We start from the raw sequence: 17,002 nt of genomic DNA on the forward strand, positions 1-17,002 counted from the left end.
TCACGTAAAATTTCGTTACTTTTTAAAGTTATAGAATATCAGTGTATGATTGATTTTTGTCTGCCAGTCTGCAATTCAAGTAGATACATGATAGTGAATTGCATGGTCATAACGTCACCATTTCATGGGTAAAAGAATATTTTTTACTCTGTCACCCTTGGATTAATTACTCCGTCACTTTTTGAATTTGATGAAAGTAAAGATGTAACTCGTGTAGCTAATGTAAATATATGCCTACCTATGCCGATTATTTGAAGTATCTGTATATGACCCTATACCATTAACCTTATATTTAATTTTGCCACCCCCCTCCCCACAAAAAACCGTGAGGACGCCCTTGATGAATGGACTGCAGAGTAAAGGGGCTAAGACCAAATTATGCAAGTACAATTCCATCATCACTGACGTACTATGATTTTTATTTTGGCTGCTGCCTGATTCAGCACGAAGGTGTGGTTGTACTATGTCCCAGGAACATGAGTTCACGTAACATGGACGTGACACAAATGAACGATTCGTGATTGCCTTCATTCTTCAGGAAGCTCAGTCACAACGGCAACGTTGGTATCCTGTTCTGGGAACGCGACATAAAAGGAGAAAACGTCAAACACACCTGACCGGGCATAACCACCTACGAAGCAGCTGGCTCAGACCTTCACGTTCAAGGTAGTGGTGGGGCTTTGGAGGAGGGTAGAAATTCATTCTTATCTATGACGGAACTGTGACAAATGATTATCTAGGAAGGCTGGGTCACAGATGCCGCCATCTCATCTCGTGATAATTTTTTCTTGTCCCACGTGTGACATCTCTTACAGCAGATGCGCCAATTCAGACGACACAACATGCAACATTCAACAACAATGTGGAGGTGATTCACCCCCCAGATGTACGCAAGTTCCAGGAAGAAGAAATGTTGGAAGATCTCTCAGACCAAAGAGTGACATTAATGATTTACGAAAATCATAAACGGTACACAAATTCCAACCCATCAACACTGACCTTTAACTGGCACTAACTTTTCAACGCTTTAGGCATATCAAACAAGGATGTCGCTATCAACAAGGTGCCTATGAACGCTGTTCAGCATCAGTCCACGGATCTCAATGTTCACACCCTGTCAAATATGTAGACTGTGGTCAAAACCACACAGCATCTTCCCCACAGTGCACAGTATATCGCTTCCATCGAGTTCTCTACACTCAGACCAAGAACATATCAGCTTGTGAATCACCTAGGGAATAGGAAGATGATAACCGAATCTGAAATCACGTGTGCAGAAACACTATGATTCACCACACACCATCTCTCCGACAATTCCACCCAAACGACGACGCCAAGTATATCTTCGTACGTAATATTGACTCTACAACACACGCAATACTGTACCTCCCAATCCCTAACTCATCGTTTCCCAAACTTCTCCGACCCTAGCACCCACAATATTCAGGTCTAAGGAGTAGAACAACCCCTACAAACATCTTATTACAAGAAAGATAAAGAAAAGTATGCATTGTTTCTCAGCACCTACTACAAAGGATTACAAAGGCGGAGCATGCCGACAGGAGACCTTTTGATCCATATCATGACTTTAGAACCCCAGGTTGGGAAATGCTGAGTGAACTCACCACAGCCACCCCTTGTCAACTCACACCAAGCTCCCGACAGCAAACCGACCTCCTCCTACGAAAAAAATATCATCTCTTTCATCCTTGTCTGATAGAGCTTGTACTTCCTCAAAACAGGAAGTCCAAGCCGAAATACATCCCAGCCCGACATCACCCACATGTGCCAAACGCAAAGAAACTCACCAACAAGGTTAAACGAATACTATAAGGTACGTTGAGCACCCCCCCCCTCCGCGTACCTCCACCGTGACGTCATAGGAAATCCAGAGGGGGAGAGTGAGAGGTAGAAGAAAATGTAAACTTTAAAGAAAACCATCTGTATGTATGGTAGACTTTAAAATTACACTATGATGTTCACAATACTGAAATCACTCAGTATCACTTTCTTATCCTCAAATTATCAGTATCTGAGATATGACCGCCAGAAAAGTTATAAAAATGTTTTCCATGCTTTCACATTAGGTGGATTATATTAATATGACGAGTTATTAGATGGGATGACATGTCAAGCGTGGATTTTATATGTAGACCTTAATCTCCACCAAGCTCTGTTATGTTTTAACCGGATTCTTTAGTCTGTTTATTTGCAATTGAATGAAAATTTCAGGAAATGTTGCTGATAAATAGTTACTTTCAAAATGACGGTTGTATACATATCCAGATGACCGAGTATTGTGTGCCACATAATTCAATCTATTTCTAAGTTTTTTATCTTTGGGTAGTGAAAAGAAATGTATACTTTTATCACCTTTCAGTCTAACGGCATTGCACTTGTGCACTATACAAACTGTTGGCATTTCTATATGTTATTTGTCTGCCTTAGCTACCCCTTTAATCAGAAGATGGAGCTTCGCTCCACACACTGGTGTGTGAGTGACTGACAGCTCTCGACCCGCGGAACCCTGGTCTCGATATTTCCGTTGACGTCATCATCTACCTGCGCAGTGGAGACGTTTTCTGGCTCCCCCCCCCCCCCCCCGCTAACGTACCTTGTAGTATTCGTTTTACCTTGCTCACCAAAACCTTTTGGATATCCCAAAATCAACCCGACAACACATCAAAAGACCTGCGACAGAAATCTGTTACCCATTTCATCAATCCCTACGGAAATACAACTCATAACAATAAGTACACCATACTGACCCAAATAACAATGCACCTATTTTTGCAGTAGAACTGCCGATGACCTATCCCAAACCGAGAACTGGAACACAACCGAGCATGCTTACAAGAAACACAATTGTGTACACATATTCTTCTCAACCTTCCTCATCTCCCACTCCCACTCTCTCTTCCCAAAGTAAACAGTGAGCAGCAATCTTACCCTGCCTGTGCATGTCATTATTACCATTCACACTCCGTACATTTAAGCAACCTCAGTCTAATTCTTCTTAGATTGTCCACTATCTGCGCCATACACCCGCCCCCTCCCCTTTCAGAGTCATTATGAAAACACCATCTAACTTCCTAACCCCTTCCCTTCCTCCTACTGGGAGGCTCTGATGGCAGACGCTTCCAGGAAAAAATACCACAAGGAAATTACCACCCGTAGGAAATAACCCCCCTGGAAAAAAATCCCCAACTTCTTTTCCTCTTCACATTTGACTACTTTATCCTTAAGGGAAGTATTTCCAGATGCCTGGAAGAAAAATCCCGAATAGAATCCCTCCAGGATACAGTAAACCAAAGGTAAAGAGGAAAAAAACTGGTTAGGGGTAAAGTTATATTTTTTTTCCTAGAAGAGAAAGGGTTAGGAGGTAATATGGTGGTTTCTGAGCTGTAGGATGCAGTAGAAAAAAGAAAATTAAAAAAGAAATTGAATATTGTAAGTTACTCTTATAATACACAATTGACGAAATACAATAAGAGTCCACGTAATGTCTCCCAAATAGCGTACTTACTTTTCGCAGGGAACACCTGCACAATGATACCTATGTGTGATCCACCGATGCTGACTACCATAGGATACATCTACTCTTAACATTGTGATATTTATGAGATCTGCTGATACTAACTACGTCATCATACCTTTACAATTAACGTTGTGATATTTATGTGACAAATATTTTCCCGTTGTCTACTGCTGACTACAGCTTCGAATACCTCTAGGTATTTTATTTGAAGCCTTTTTTGCTTCAACATGGCCTCAAAATTTGAACGAGAAGAACATCTAAACCTTCCCCGTCGTAATCTCAAGGTAGTTTAATCGAAACCAAGGTACAAAACTATCTTCTTCCACCTCTCAGTGTTCCGCCCAGCTGATGGTGACCTTGGGCACCTTGCCTCGGTCCCGCCCGTCTGATAGAGACCGTTATGCAACTGTCAGGGTGTGTTGACATCAGCATCAGCACCTGTCGTTATGCCCATCCCACTTACCCTAGTTCCGTGGTTGTCAAGGCTGGTATAGTGTCACATACGAGAAAAAGACGTACAACACGTAAAGATAAGACAAGCAGGTACTAAAAAGGACTGATAAAATGAAATTTATGTTTGCAATTAACTTTCTATGTTAAAATATATAGGCTAATTGTTAGAAAACTAACATAGCTTCATGAGTAGTAGAGTATCAAGACACCAATTTTAGTAATTAAGCCGCTGACGAAGACAGACAGGAGTCGCCTTAATTTTTTTCAAATCTATTACTATTTTAAAGCAAGCCCACCATATATGGTGAAAAATATAAGAAAAATCCTTACTATACTTCGAGTGTAAACATTCCCTTGTGTAGTCAAACAGATCCAAACTATTAGTGATGGAAACATCGATTCTTTTTGGTGACTCGAGTTTTTTGAGTGATTCAAGAGAATCGAGTACTTGAGTCACCTGATTCACCAAATTAGTCAGCGGCTTGCGTGCTGCAGCGGGCTGGGTAATCATGCCAGCCGAGCTGTATAGCTATGCTTGAATGTTGTAATAATTTAATTCCTGTTTAATATTTCTGATTAAAACCCTACAATTTGATTGTTACATTTGATTTTAAAAGCATAGAAGTTAGCGATTGCTCACATGAGGCCGGTTATTTCAAAATTAAAATCCGTGAGACTCTGGGCTCATCGAATCTGCTCAGAGCGGTCCGACTCTGTTGAATTACCCACTAGAGCATCTTGGTTACCTTTACTACAGTACCCGAGTCCCAAATTCGAGTCCGGAATACGCAGCCTGGAGGCCAGTAGTCCTATGATATGAGAGATGATGTGTGTTCATACTAACGCACCACGGCCCGGTATTTCACATTCAAACCTCCCTCCAACCTATGCGGGGTGAGCCAGGACCCTTGGAATTTGTCCAGAACGGCCAAGTGAGTCGAGTTCTGCAAGTCACTCCTGTTCACTCGTTACACGATTCCGTGACTCGAGGCTGAAACCTGTAGCCGGTCACGAGCTACTGGTCAATGAAAGAGCCAGTAGTTCTGGTGGGTGTACTCATACAGTCATGCCGCTATTCATACGAGTTACAAGCAGTACGTGATATGACCAATATACGTACCACTCCGAACCACCAACATATGTATCAAGGTAAAACGAATACTATAAGGTACGTTGAGCACCCCCCCCTCCGCGCACCTCCACCGTGACGTCATAGGAAATCCAGATGGGACGTGAGAGAGGTAGAAGAAAATGTAAACTTTAAAGAAAACCATCTGTATGTATGGTGAACTTTAAAATTACACTATGATGTTCACATAATACTGAAATTACTCAGTATCACTTTCTTATCCTCAAATGATCAGTATCCGAGATATGACCGCCAGAAAAGTTATAAAAAAAATCCATGCTTACATTAGGTGGATTATATTAATATGACGATTTATTAGATGGGATGACATGTCAAGCGTGAATTTTATATGTAGACCTTAATCTCCACCAAGCTCTGTTATGTTTTACCCGGATTCTTTAGTCTGTTCATTTGCAATTGAATGACGGTTGTATACATATCCAGATGACCGAGTATTGTGTGTGTCACATAATTCAATCCATTTCTTTCTAAGTTCTTTATCTTTGGGTAGTGAAAAGAAATGTATATTTTTATCACCTTTCAGTCTAACGGCAATGCACTTCTGTACTACACAAACTGTTGGCATTTTTATATGTTGTCTGCCTTAAGTACCCTTTTCATCAGAAGATGGAGCGAAGCTCCACACACTGGTGTGCGACTGACAGCTCTCGACCCGCAGAACCCTGGTCTCGATATTTCCGTTGACGTCATCACCTACCTGCGCAGTGGAGAGGTTTTCTGGCTCTCCCTCACCCCACCCCCTCTAACGTACCCTATAGTATTCGTTTTACCTTGATATGTATAATGTAAACAAATACCAAGCGAAGGGGTTAATGGAAACGATGACTCGATATACCCGATTCAGTGAAAGGAGTCGTTCGATTTGAACGAGCGACATGCAAATCTTGCAATCCTACAAGCTAAGGCTGTCCCAACATAAGGTCTAAGGCCAGGTGACGTGGGCAGGACCGGGGGATGCCTCAATTTCTTGTACTGAAAATTATGAGTTTCCTTGTGGTACATGTGACACTAGCATCAGGAAAGAAGTAACGAGTGTGAACACTGTTCGGTTTAGAACCGCTCTGCCCTTTCATGCCCATATTTTAAAAAGAGTAAACTTCAACAACTCCAGTCATGGGTGGAGATGGTCCTACTTAAAGAAGCAAATTTTGCCAAGAACATATTGTTGTTTTTTCTGTTAATTAATCCTAGCTCCAACCTGTTATTTTGGACTTGGTTGTAAATACCGACGGGTATGTTGTGTTTAGAAATTATCTTAACTAAGGACGGTGTTTATGTACCTGTATAAAAATAATCTTACGGCTTATACATTCCCAACACGTTAACACTGTATTTCCCCACCCTAAACTTGTATATATCAACAGTAGGCCTATTGCCTAATTTCATGCATCAATGACGAAAAAATATTAACTTTATCTACCATTCAGTATGAGGCACTGAATGTTTTATGCAGTCAGTGTTTTAAGAACTTTAGTGACATCCCTACAGACCAAGTCACTCAGCAATAATTCATGACTAGAGACTAGGCTTCACTCATAAGAATATTAATCTGCTGCCTCCATAAATCTTTCTTGTATCACCTCTCAGACTCAACATCGGTGCGATATTGTCCCCCAAGGAAGTGATGGATATTTCCAACAAAAAAAGGGACTAGGCCCTAAGTACTTTATGTACAACATAAATGTGGATAAAGAACTTGGTATGATAGGTGATTTCAATCTACTCTCAATGCACTGGGATATGAACTCTGATCACAATGTTTGTGTCTCCGATGCCATGTTTTTCTCTTAAAATATTCAGGTCTTATTCAGTGAGTACTACTACCTACCTTTGTTCAAGAAATTTAGGACTTGCTCTTTACTAATGATTGTATTCAAAAGGTCGTTACATTTCTGCCATATCCCCATTGCAGTCATTCCCTTGTTAAGATGACATAATTATATCAGGGAGACACTGCAGCATATGTTAGGATTGGTGCCACCTTGGACTGGGTTGGGAGCAATATGAATTATTATATATTTTTTGGCAATATTTTCTTCACTCATACTTTCTACATGACTGAACCATCTCAGCATCTTTTAATCAACCCTATCTTCCTGCACTTTCCAACTCCATCCTCTGCTTCATCTCCACATTTCACTCTATCCATTGTCATAACCTCCACCTTAATTTTCAACACCTCTCAAACAAGGCTCTTCCAATTTCCAAGTCTTAGCTCCATACAGTATCAAGGGTATAATCACTTCCTCATTTCATCCCTAGATACCTATTTTCATGACATTTTTGCTGTTGGCAACCAGCAGTTTCTCACCAAAAATATAGAGTAAAAAAGGTGGGAAAAGAGAGATTTAAGGGAAGCATAGTAGAAACTAAAATTTATCATTGTGGGAGGTATTGCAGATACATGGGATAGGAGGAAAGCTTTTAAGAGCAGTCAAGATTTTTTTCGGGTGTAGTAGAGTTTGTGTTAGGATTAGAAATGGAGAGAGTGAGTGGTTTGGGGGTGAAGGTGGGACTTTGTCAGGGATGTGTTATGTTGCCTCGGCTGTTCAATATATACATGGATGGGGTGGTGTGAGAAGTAAATGCAAAGGTCGGGGATTGGAGATGGTTAAAGGGTATGGAGAAAAGTGGGAGATAAGTCAGTTGTACTGCACTTGTAGCAGGATCAGAGGGGGGGTTGAGGAAGTTAGTAACAGAATTTGGGAAGGTGTGCGAAAGAAGGAAGTTGAAGATAAATGTGGGTAAAAGTAAGGTGATGAGATGTACAAGGGGTGAAAGTGGCAGCAGACTAGAAGTGAGTATTAAGGGAGAGAGACTGGAGGAAGTGGATAGTTTTAGATACTTGAGTGCGAATGTGGCGGGAAAGGGAGGAGTGGAGGTGGAGGTAGGATGTGGATTGAGAGAAGCGAGTAAATGCCTTGGGGGATTAAAAAGTGTAATGAGAAATAGACATTTGGGAATGGATGCTAAGAAGATTGTATGAAGGATTGACTGTGCCAAGAGCACTGTATGGGGCAGAAACATAGAACATAAAAAAGAAAGGAATTCTAATGTGTTTGAGATGAAAAACTACCTGGGGTACAGTATAAACCGGTATTGGTAAATTTTTAGTTTCAGCCATGGGTGCAATATAGCAATAGAAAATTAATTATTAATGTTGTAAATTATAATGTATCAACATAGTATGCAATTTTGTGAGTGGAAATAAAAAAACAAAAAAAGGTGCTAAAACAGATTTCGTAAGTAACGAAGTCGTGTCGGACAAATGGTACGCCATGTTTGTTATGATAGATGCCGATGTCAAAGAAATGAAAGGATGATAAATTCGTCTAACCTAAACTAAACTAACCTAACCTGTGTTTGATAAATCATTACCTGCAAATTAAATGTCATCCGGCTCGTCCTCGTTGTCGTCGTCGTGAGAGACATTGGTGGGCTTTTCAACCACTCTCTCAGTTCAGTGCAATATGTGTAAAAACTGGGCCCACCTCACTTGTACAACACTTGCTGACACAAACCAATACACAAACACTTGGACATGTTCTACCTGCCCTCCAGTAACCCCACTCCCACCTCCCCAACCACAGCCAGCACCCTTACCCACTCCAAATTTCCCTTTGCTCTTATCCCCAATCAGTACTCCCCTTCCTTTGTCCCCAATCTCTCCTTTCCCCCCCTCTAACCCAGATCCTATACCTTCCCCATTAACACCCCAACCTCAAACCCAAACGGCAACATACAACACATACAGAACACACAACATCAACATATTACAACACAACATTGATGGTATTAACACGAAAAAACATGAACTCGAACACTGTCTTAAACAACACAACATACACATTGCAATTATATAAGAAACAAAACTAAGACACTCACACAAAACACCATCATTTCATAATTACACCACCATCAGACAAGACTGGACCGACGGCAATGGCGGTGGGCTCATCACCCTGATCCACCACTTCATCTGTTTTGTGGACACAAGTGCCACAACCAAAATTCTCCTCCCTACTACAGATAACACAACAGAAATCCAATCCATTCAAATCCGCACAGGCAACAAATCAACACTGACAATAGTTAACATGTACATTCCCCCCCAATCATCCCCCACAGTTCCAAACACCTTCAGGCCTCAATTTAGCCAACTAGCCTCAATCCCCAATCTGATCATGGGTGGTGACTTCAACGCCAAGTCGACAACCCTGACACAGACAGAGGGCTTGATATACAGACTCAGTTTGACTCATTGACTATCATGAACAACACACAAAACCATACACATATCCCACACCAAGCCCTATACACTCCCTCCTCTCCTGATATCACCTTCTGCTCCCCCTGCCTAACCCCAACAACATCATGGAGAGTGGTCGGAACCCTTGGTTCTGACCACCTTCCAATCATCACCACCACCAAAACAAGATGCACCCCAGTTGGCCACAGACACACATACACCAATTACAAGAGAGCTAACTGGGAAGCTTTTACTGAAGAGACAGAATAACATTTTGAAACACTTAACAGTACACCAATCACAAACATAAACAATGCTGTGCACACTTTTAATACAATCATACAAAATGCAGACTAGAGATACATCCCTAGAGGCAACAGGAAATCACACAACCCCAACTTCAAACCAGAAATCCAAGGCCCCATCAGACAACGAGACACACTTAAACACAATACCCCCACACCTATCCCTCAAAACTTAGGAGACCAAATACAAACACTAAACACTGTGATTGCCAATAAAATACACAAACAAACAAAAATTGGCAAAACTTTATCAATACACTTGACCACAAAACAAACACCAGCAAATTGTACAAAACACTCAACAGCATTACACTATCCAACAGTAATACAACACGCTCTCACGCAGCGATAATCACAACAACAGACAATCTACCCTCAAACAGACAACAAGCAAACACTCATAAATCATTTTGCACAGACAAGCCATCTCACTTCTCACCCTGAAGACCGACACACTATTCGACATAAGAAAGACTTTCCCACAGACTCAGACTATACACCCTTCATAGACAGAGAAAACACATAATACATAATCTGAAGCACTCATCTGCCTGTGGCCCTGATAACATAAATAACATCCACCTAAAACACATTGAACCACAAGGTATATACGCACTCACAAACATTGCAAACTACAGCTATTCACACAACACTATACCCGACATCTGGAAGTATGGTAAAATAATCACCATTCCAAAACCGAACAAAGACCCAACAATCCCAACATCGCACCGCCCAATCACACTTCTCTGCACCCCCTCTAAAGTCACTGAACGCCTAATACTTAAACTTGTCACACAACATATTCCCCTTGCTGACTCACAACACGGTTTTAGGCCACTACACTCCACAAACACTCTTCTGATAAACCTTACACAAAGAATTTTAGATGGCATCAATTCAGATAGGCCCCACCACAGAACACTTCTTATAACATTAGACATTAGTAAAGCTTTTGATGCTATCCCCTGCCACAACCTAACAAATAAAATATATAACACAGACAAGCACAATAACACCAAAAGATGGCTGGCCAATTATATGGCAGGTAGGAATGCTTATGTGTCATATAATGGCCAAGCATCGCACATCAGAAACATTAAGAATGGGAGTACCACAGGGGTCTGTTCTATCCCCCACGCTCTTTAATGCATGACTTACCCACACAAAACACATCAGAAATACAAATCTCTTCCTACGCAGACGACATAACAATCACATGCACACATCGTAACACAGACAAAGCTGCAGAAATAATCCAGCCATACCTTGATACACTCAACATATGGTCAACAACACTCTAATACCACACACAAACACACCGAAAATTCTTGGTGTAACATACGATACATCCATGTCTTTCAAACAACACATCACAAACATAAAAAACAAATGCACACCTAGACTTAACGCACTTAAGTCAATCGCTGGAACAACATTTGGACAAAACAAAGAAACTAATACAATAATTTACAAACAATGTATATGCTCAGTGATGAATTATGCGAGTCCTGCATGGGCTCCTAATCTCAGTGAGATACATCACAACACCCTTCAAATCATACAAAACAAAGCCCTAAAAACACTTACAGGCTGCACAAATACAACACCTACAGACCATTTACACCATGAAACAAAAGTCCTCAAAGTCAAGGACCACCTTGACATGAGAGGCACACAAACACTTGCCGCAACCACCACAAACACATCACACCCGCTACACTACATATCAGAGCACCCACACACACCAAGAAACATTAAAACAACACCCAAAGACCTGTATCACACACAGATACTCTCTTCTCTTCCTCCACAACCACCAAATACCAGCCTCCGGAAACATATTCATAATCATATCACTCACCGCTCCATTAACACACTGCTGCATACCAGACCCCCTGATATCCACCCTTCTGAATCCTCTCTCCGACGAAAGGACAGAGTCCACCTGGCCAGACTGCGGTGTGGCCACCACCCAGCACTTCTAAGCTACCAGAAGAGGCTGGATGACTGCCTTGTGAACAGCTGCCCAGGATGTAACACTTCACCCCATACCATACAACACATAATGGAAGACTGCATTATACATAATCATGCTTGCAAACAACACAACTTACACTCTATAAAGGATTTGTGGGAAAACCCAGTTTCGGCTGTGGCATTCCTTGGGGAGACGGGACAGACAGTCTAGGGAACAACAACAACAACAACAACAACCACTCTCTCAGCTTGCGGGGTATACAAAGTTTTTGCAGCTTGAAGGAATGCATGTATCTCCGCTCCATAACATTCCTTCAAGAAAATATATCTGGCGAGGAACTGTCGGAAGTACCGTGGCCGTCAACTGACAGACAAGATGGCGTCCCAATCCTATGCTACCGACTTAGTTCATTAGCATATTTGCTTGTAGCAAGGTATTTTCTATTTTCATTTCTGCCCACAAAATTGCATATTACGTTGATACATTTTAATTTACAAAATTAATAAATAATTTTCTATTGCTATATTGTGCCCATGGTCGAAACTAAAAAAATACCCGGTATCTAATATGGAAAGTCAGCATACGAGGATTTGGTCATACACGGTAATTTCAGGAACCTAACCACCACGTTATTTGAGGGCTTTCTGTACAGATGCTCCTCAACTTATGTTTTAGTTACGTGAATGGCTGAATGTAAGTTGTTACTGTACTATACATCCGTAAATTCTATTACCGTATCTTACAAAACACCCCTAAATAATTAATTATACACATAACATTGTAAAATAATAACATTAATTTCAAATAAATTAAATTCGAGCAACACGAATTGAGATGGTGGAGGAGGAGGAGGATAAGGCAAGGCACTTTCAGTCTGTCGTTTGTGCAATGTAAACAATGGACGGAGCGTCATGAGTAAGTATTGTTTGAACTACGGAGAGCGCGCTAAACTAAAAAATTCACTCAAATTTTTTTTTTTTTTTTACAATCAGTTCAAACGTAAATTCGAAAAAACGTAAAACGAATGAACGTAAGTAGAGGAGCGTCTGTACTATCAAAACAGTAACTAAAGCTTTAATGTACTGTATAAAAGAGGGAAAATACACGAAAATAAAGATACATGTGTTGCTGGACATTGTACATACAGTACATGTATGTATATGTAAACACTTTTGCTTAACGACCAATTTGGTTAACGACAGCGACGCTGGTCCCAATTGTCGTCATTAACGGGAAGTGGTTGTAATTACTATTTCATTTACAGCTTTATCCTGGGTTTGGAATTATTCTACTTCAAAGTGTTCAAGTTCTTTCATAATGTCTTCTGGGTATTTCTGCCAGGAGGTGCCAAGATAAGAGGGAGGGAGGAAGGTAGAGGGGAGTGGAATATATAGGAAATGGAATGGGTGGGAGTGGTTTCTATGCCTTTTTCTTTTTGACTACCCCCAGTGTAGGGGGAAAAAGCCTTTGGTATATGTATGCATGTATGTTTGGTAGTTCATGAATGTTCTGTGATGATCTTAACTGGGAGACGATTGGATGATAGGTTTTGTATGGTTTCCTATGTGGTTTGGGTTTGTTATGTCAGGTGATGGTTGGTGACTGTGTCTGGTAGGGTTGTTGTTGTTGTTGTTGTCGTTCCCTAGACTGTCTGTCCGAGCAGTCCCGTCTCCCCAAGGAAGGCCACAGCCGAAACTGGGTTTTCCCACAAATCCTTTATAGAGTGTATGTTGTGTTGTTTGCGTGCATGATTGTGTATAATGCAGTCTTCCATTATGTGTTGTATGGTATGGGGTGAAGTGTTACATCCTGGGCAGCTGTTCACAACACGGTCGTCCAGCCTCTTCTGGTAGCTTAGAAGTGCTGGGTGGTGACCGCATCGCAGTCTGGCCAAGTGGACTCTGTCCTTTCGTGGGAGAGAGGATTCAGAAGGGTGGATATCAGGGGGTCTGGCATGCAGCAGTGTGTTGTCTTTCAGTGTGTTAATGGAGCGGTGAGTGATATGATTATGAATATGTTTCCGGAGGCTGGTATTTGGTGGTTGTGGAGGAAGAGAAGAGAGTATCTGTGCGTAATAAAGGTCTTTGGGTGTAGTTTTAATGTTTCTTGGTGTGTGTGGGTGTTCTGCTATGTAGTGTAGCGGGTGTGATGTGTTTGTGGTGGCTGCAGCAAGTGTTTGTGTGCCTGGTAGGGTTGTTGCTGGAGTTGATTATGTTTAGGTTGGGGAGTTGTTAAAGAATTTTGTGTCCTCTTTGGTCTGCTGTTTGTGTGACAAGCCAGTTTGGGTGGTGTGCACACTTTTTCATACAGATGCATAAATACTTGTAATAGCTAAGATGGTGACATAGCCCAAGCTGGAAAAATACATGAATTCAAATCTAAGTATATACCAAGGGCTTTTTCCCCTTATAAAGGGGTAAATAACAGGAAAATTAGGGTCTAACCAAAGTTAGAACTATACATGAATTTGAACCTAGGTATGATAAATTGGCAAGTAAGACACAGGACCCCACAATTGTTGCTCTTTTCCTGTACAGTATACTATAATAAGGTAAATACATTTATATCACAAAATAAGCATTTTTAAGAAAGATCACAAAACTCCATATTCCATCAAACCCCTCCATACTTGAATGACTAGGTTCACATCACCATATACTGTACTACACAATAAACCCGACCAAAGAAACTGCCTCAGATGTAATCATGACACAGAAGACACCATACACATCTTACACTGCCCCACCTTAATCATACCCATACATACATATTCCAACAGCTTTTTCCCCCTTACAAGGGAGGTAGCCAAAGTCAAAGGCATAAATCCACTCCCACCTATTTCATCCCCACATATACCAATCCCATTCACTACCCCTCCCTTCTTTTCTTTAATCATACCCATACATACATATACCAAAGGCTTTTTCCCCCTTACATGGGGGGTAGCCAAAAAGAAAAAGCCACAGAAATCACTCCTACCCATTTCACCTCCCATACACGCCACTCCCCTTCCCCCTCCCATCTTGGCACCTCCTGGATGACGGGTCATCCCTGCATCCTGTCCACTGCCATGATCATACCCATACCACACAATATTTTAACTCTGGATAACCTATAGTCCAATCTGGTGGCTGTTGCCAGTTACCAGTGAGTTGTGGGTCTCTTGCAAGTAAGATGTGGGGCAACAGATTGATAACATTAATTTGCCATTTTTTCCTTCAACAAATGTTTCCAAGTTCACTTTCCAACCTCTTCAAGCCCTCTCTGTTCACAGAAAAAAGTCATCCACATATCTTATGCACTGATCTTGAAAATATTTTCCAACTGTATCACAAGTTTTGGTGAAAAATACAAATAAACAATTGCATTTCACTTTCCTTTATTCTAGCCTCATTCATGGGAAGAACAAGAATGCACAATTATATATATATATATATATATATATATATATATGTATATATATATATATACATATATATATATTTATATATATATATATTTATATATATATTTTTGCAATAAGGAACAAAAATTTTATCGCAGAATTAATATCCTACTACTCCAGGGAAAGCTTGGATTCATGAAAGTTTCAGCTGCTGTAGAACTGTGCTTCTTGCAACTTTCCTTCCTGCAGTCCAAATCCTGAAGTGAAACACTACATTATACAAAATAATGAGTATCAAAACATCTGGAATCATAAATGGCAGCTTCCATTTTGACCCTGCATAATTAAGTTCCTCCTACATTTGATGCAAAGCTGTGTAGTAAATACTAGCCATTTTTAATGTGTTATTCACTACCTTACTTGTATAGGTACATTTCATTATCTTTTAATGCTGTGTGTACATTACCAAGTAAAGCAGTACAGTGAAACCTTAAATGAAGTACTATAATGGGCTTTTTTATGTAACTTAACAAAAAATCCTTGAGGTCAGTATATTTAGAAAGTATATTTTTTTCAACAGCAAAACTTGTACACAATCATTTTGCAACCTTGCTGGGAGAGGAGAAGAGGATAAAACTATTCCACAATTTTTTCATTGCATCACATCTCAGAGTGAAATCTGATTATCCTCATTCTGGGTAAGAATATTGTGACTATCTGACTCTTGTGTCAAAACATTTTGTTTTGACTTACTGTACAATCTTCTGATGCTTAGACATTATCTTCACTCCATTCAAACATAAATCTTTCTGCTATCACCTTGTGTTGGCACCTACATGTTAACTGGTGGGAAAATGTTGTACATTTTAGTGCTCATAGCGATATTTGTGTTTTGTTAGTAGCCACTGCTATGGTTTCTGCCAGAAGAATTTTGTTCAAAGCTCACATAACAGACTATGGCTCAACAATTTCACTCAACACGCTTTTCTCCACTGCTGCACACTCGTTGATGGGCCTTGAAATGATTTCGCCTGACATATACCCGCCAACAAACATCACATGGGAAGGCAGGTTTACAGGGGTGCATAACCAGTAAATGTCTCATCATGGCCACATCCATGAACTGTTGGCTCAGATGCGGGCAGTAAGGACATCTGGGGAAAAGAGGAAACTTATAAATAAAATAATATCAACTCCAATGGCATTGCTTATATATAGACAATTTCACACTTCCAATTTGTACATCATAACCCACAGTACATGGTGGGTATATACAAAAGGCCCTTTCCCCCTAACATAGGGAGGCCATGTAAATAAAACCTATTTATCCACCCCTCCCATCTCAGCACCTCAAGGATGAAAGGTCATCCCATCATCCCTTGCCACACTGCTGGAGTCAAAGCACTGGGGCAAGGTCCACTGAAAAACTCCTTCTTAGCTAACTCAATCTTTCATTCAGAATAGTGTTGACTTAGTAAAAAAAATTAAATCCTTTCATTTTAAATATCATCATCTTGTCAGTTTTGATATAAAATCCTAATTTACTTCAATCCCATTGATGATGTGTTGATATTTTCACTCAGCATCCTAAGTGACATCCTTGAAGGCCCTAAAGAAAATATCAAACTCATTAGGTTGTGTGTAGAAAACTCCTCTTTCATGTTTGAAGGGAAACATTATTCACAAAAATTTAGTTTAGTTATGGGGAATCTGCTGTCGCCTTATTGGCCAATATTTGTATGGATTTTTTTTAAACTCACCTTCTTACGTCATAATTAAATGGTCATGTAATTCGGTTTCAGTATGTTGATGATATTTTATGTTTTTGGCAAAAATCTCATTCTATAGCAGAATTTCTTCTTAAACTAAATTCATTAGCACCATCTTGATAGATCCACTCATGAAGATGAAATAAATAATAGACTCCCTTTCTTGGATGTA

At 40.4% G+C, this 17,002-nt stretch overlaps 1 protein-coding gene across 1 annotated transcript in view; it reads right to left on the reverse strand.

Moving 5' to 3' along the window:
• Nucleotides 1–15,149: 15,149 nt before the first annotated feature.
• The window catches only part of LOC143034962 (uncharacterized), a 123,280-nt gene continuing 121,427 nt past the window's right edge, over nt 15,150–17,002 (reverse strand). The window contains exon 9 of the mRNA XM_076201306.1: nt 15,150–16,215. Coding sequence (XP_076057421.1) covers nt 16,032–16,215 — 184 coding nt within the window. The 3' untranslated portion in view covers nt 15,150–16,031. The remainder of the gene's footprint in view (nt 16,216–17,002) is intronic.

This window comes from Oratosquilla oratoria, chromosome 18 (assembly GCF_046742065.1).
Source record: "Oratosquilla oratoria isolate Oo_2021 chromosome 18, ASM4674206v1, whole genome shotgun sequence".
Lineage (NCBI taxonomy): Eukaryota > Metazoa > Arthropoda > Malacostraca > Stomatopoda > Squillidae > Oratosquilla > Oratosquilla oratoria.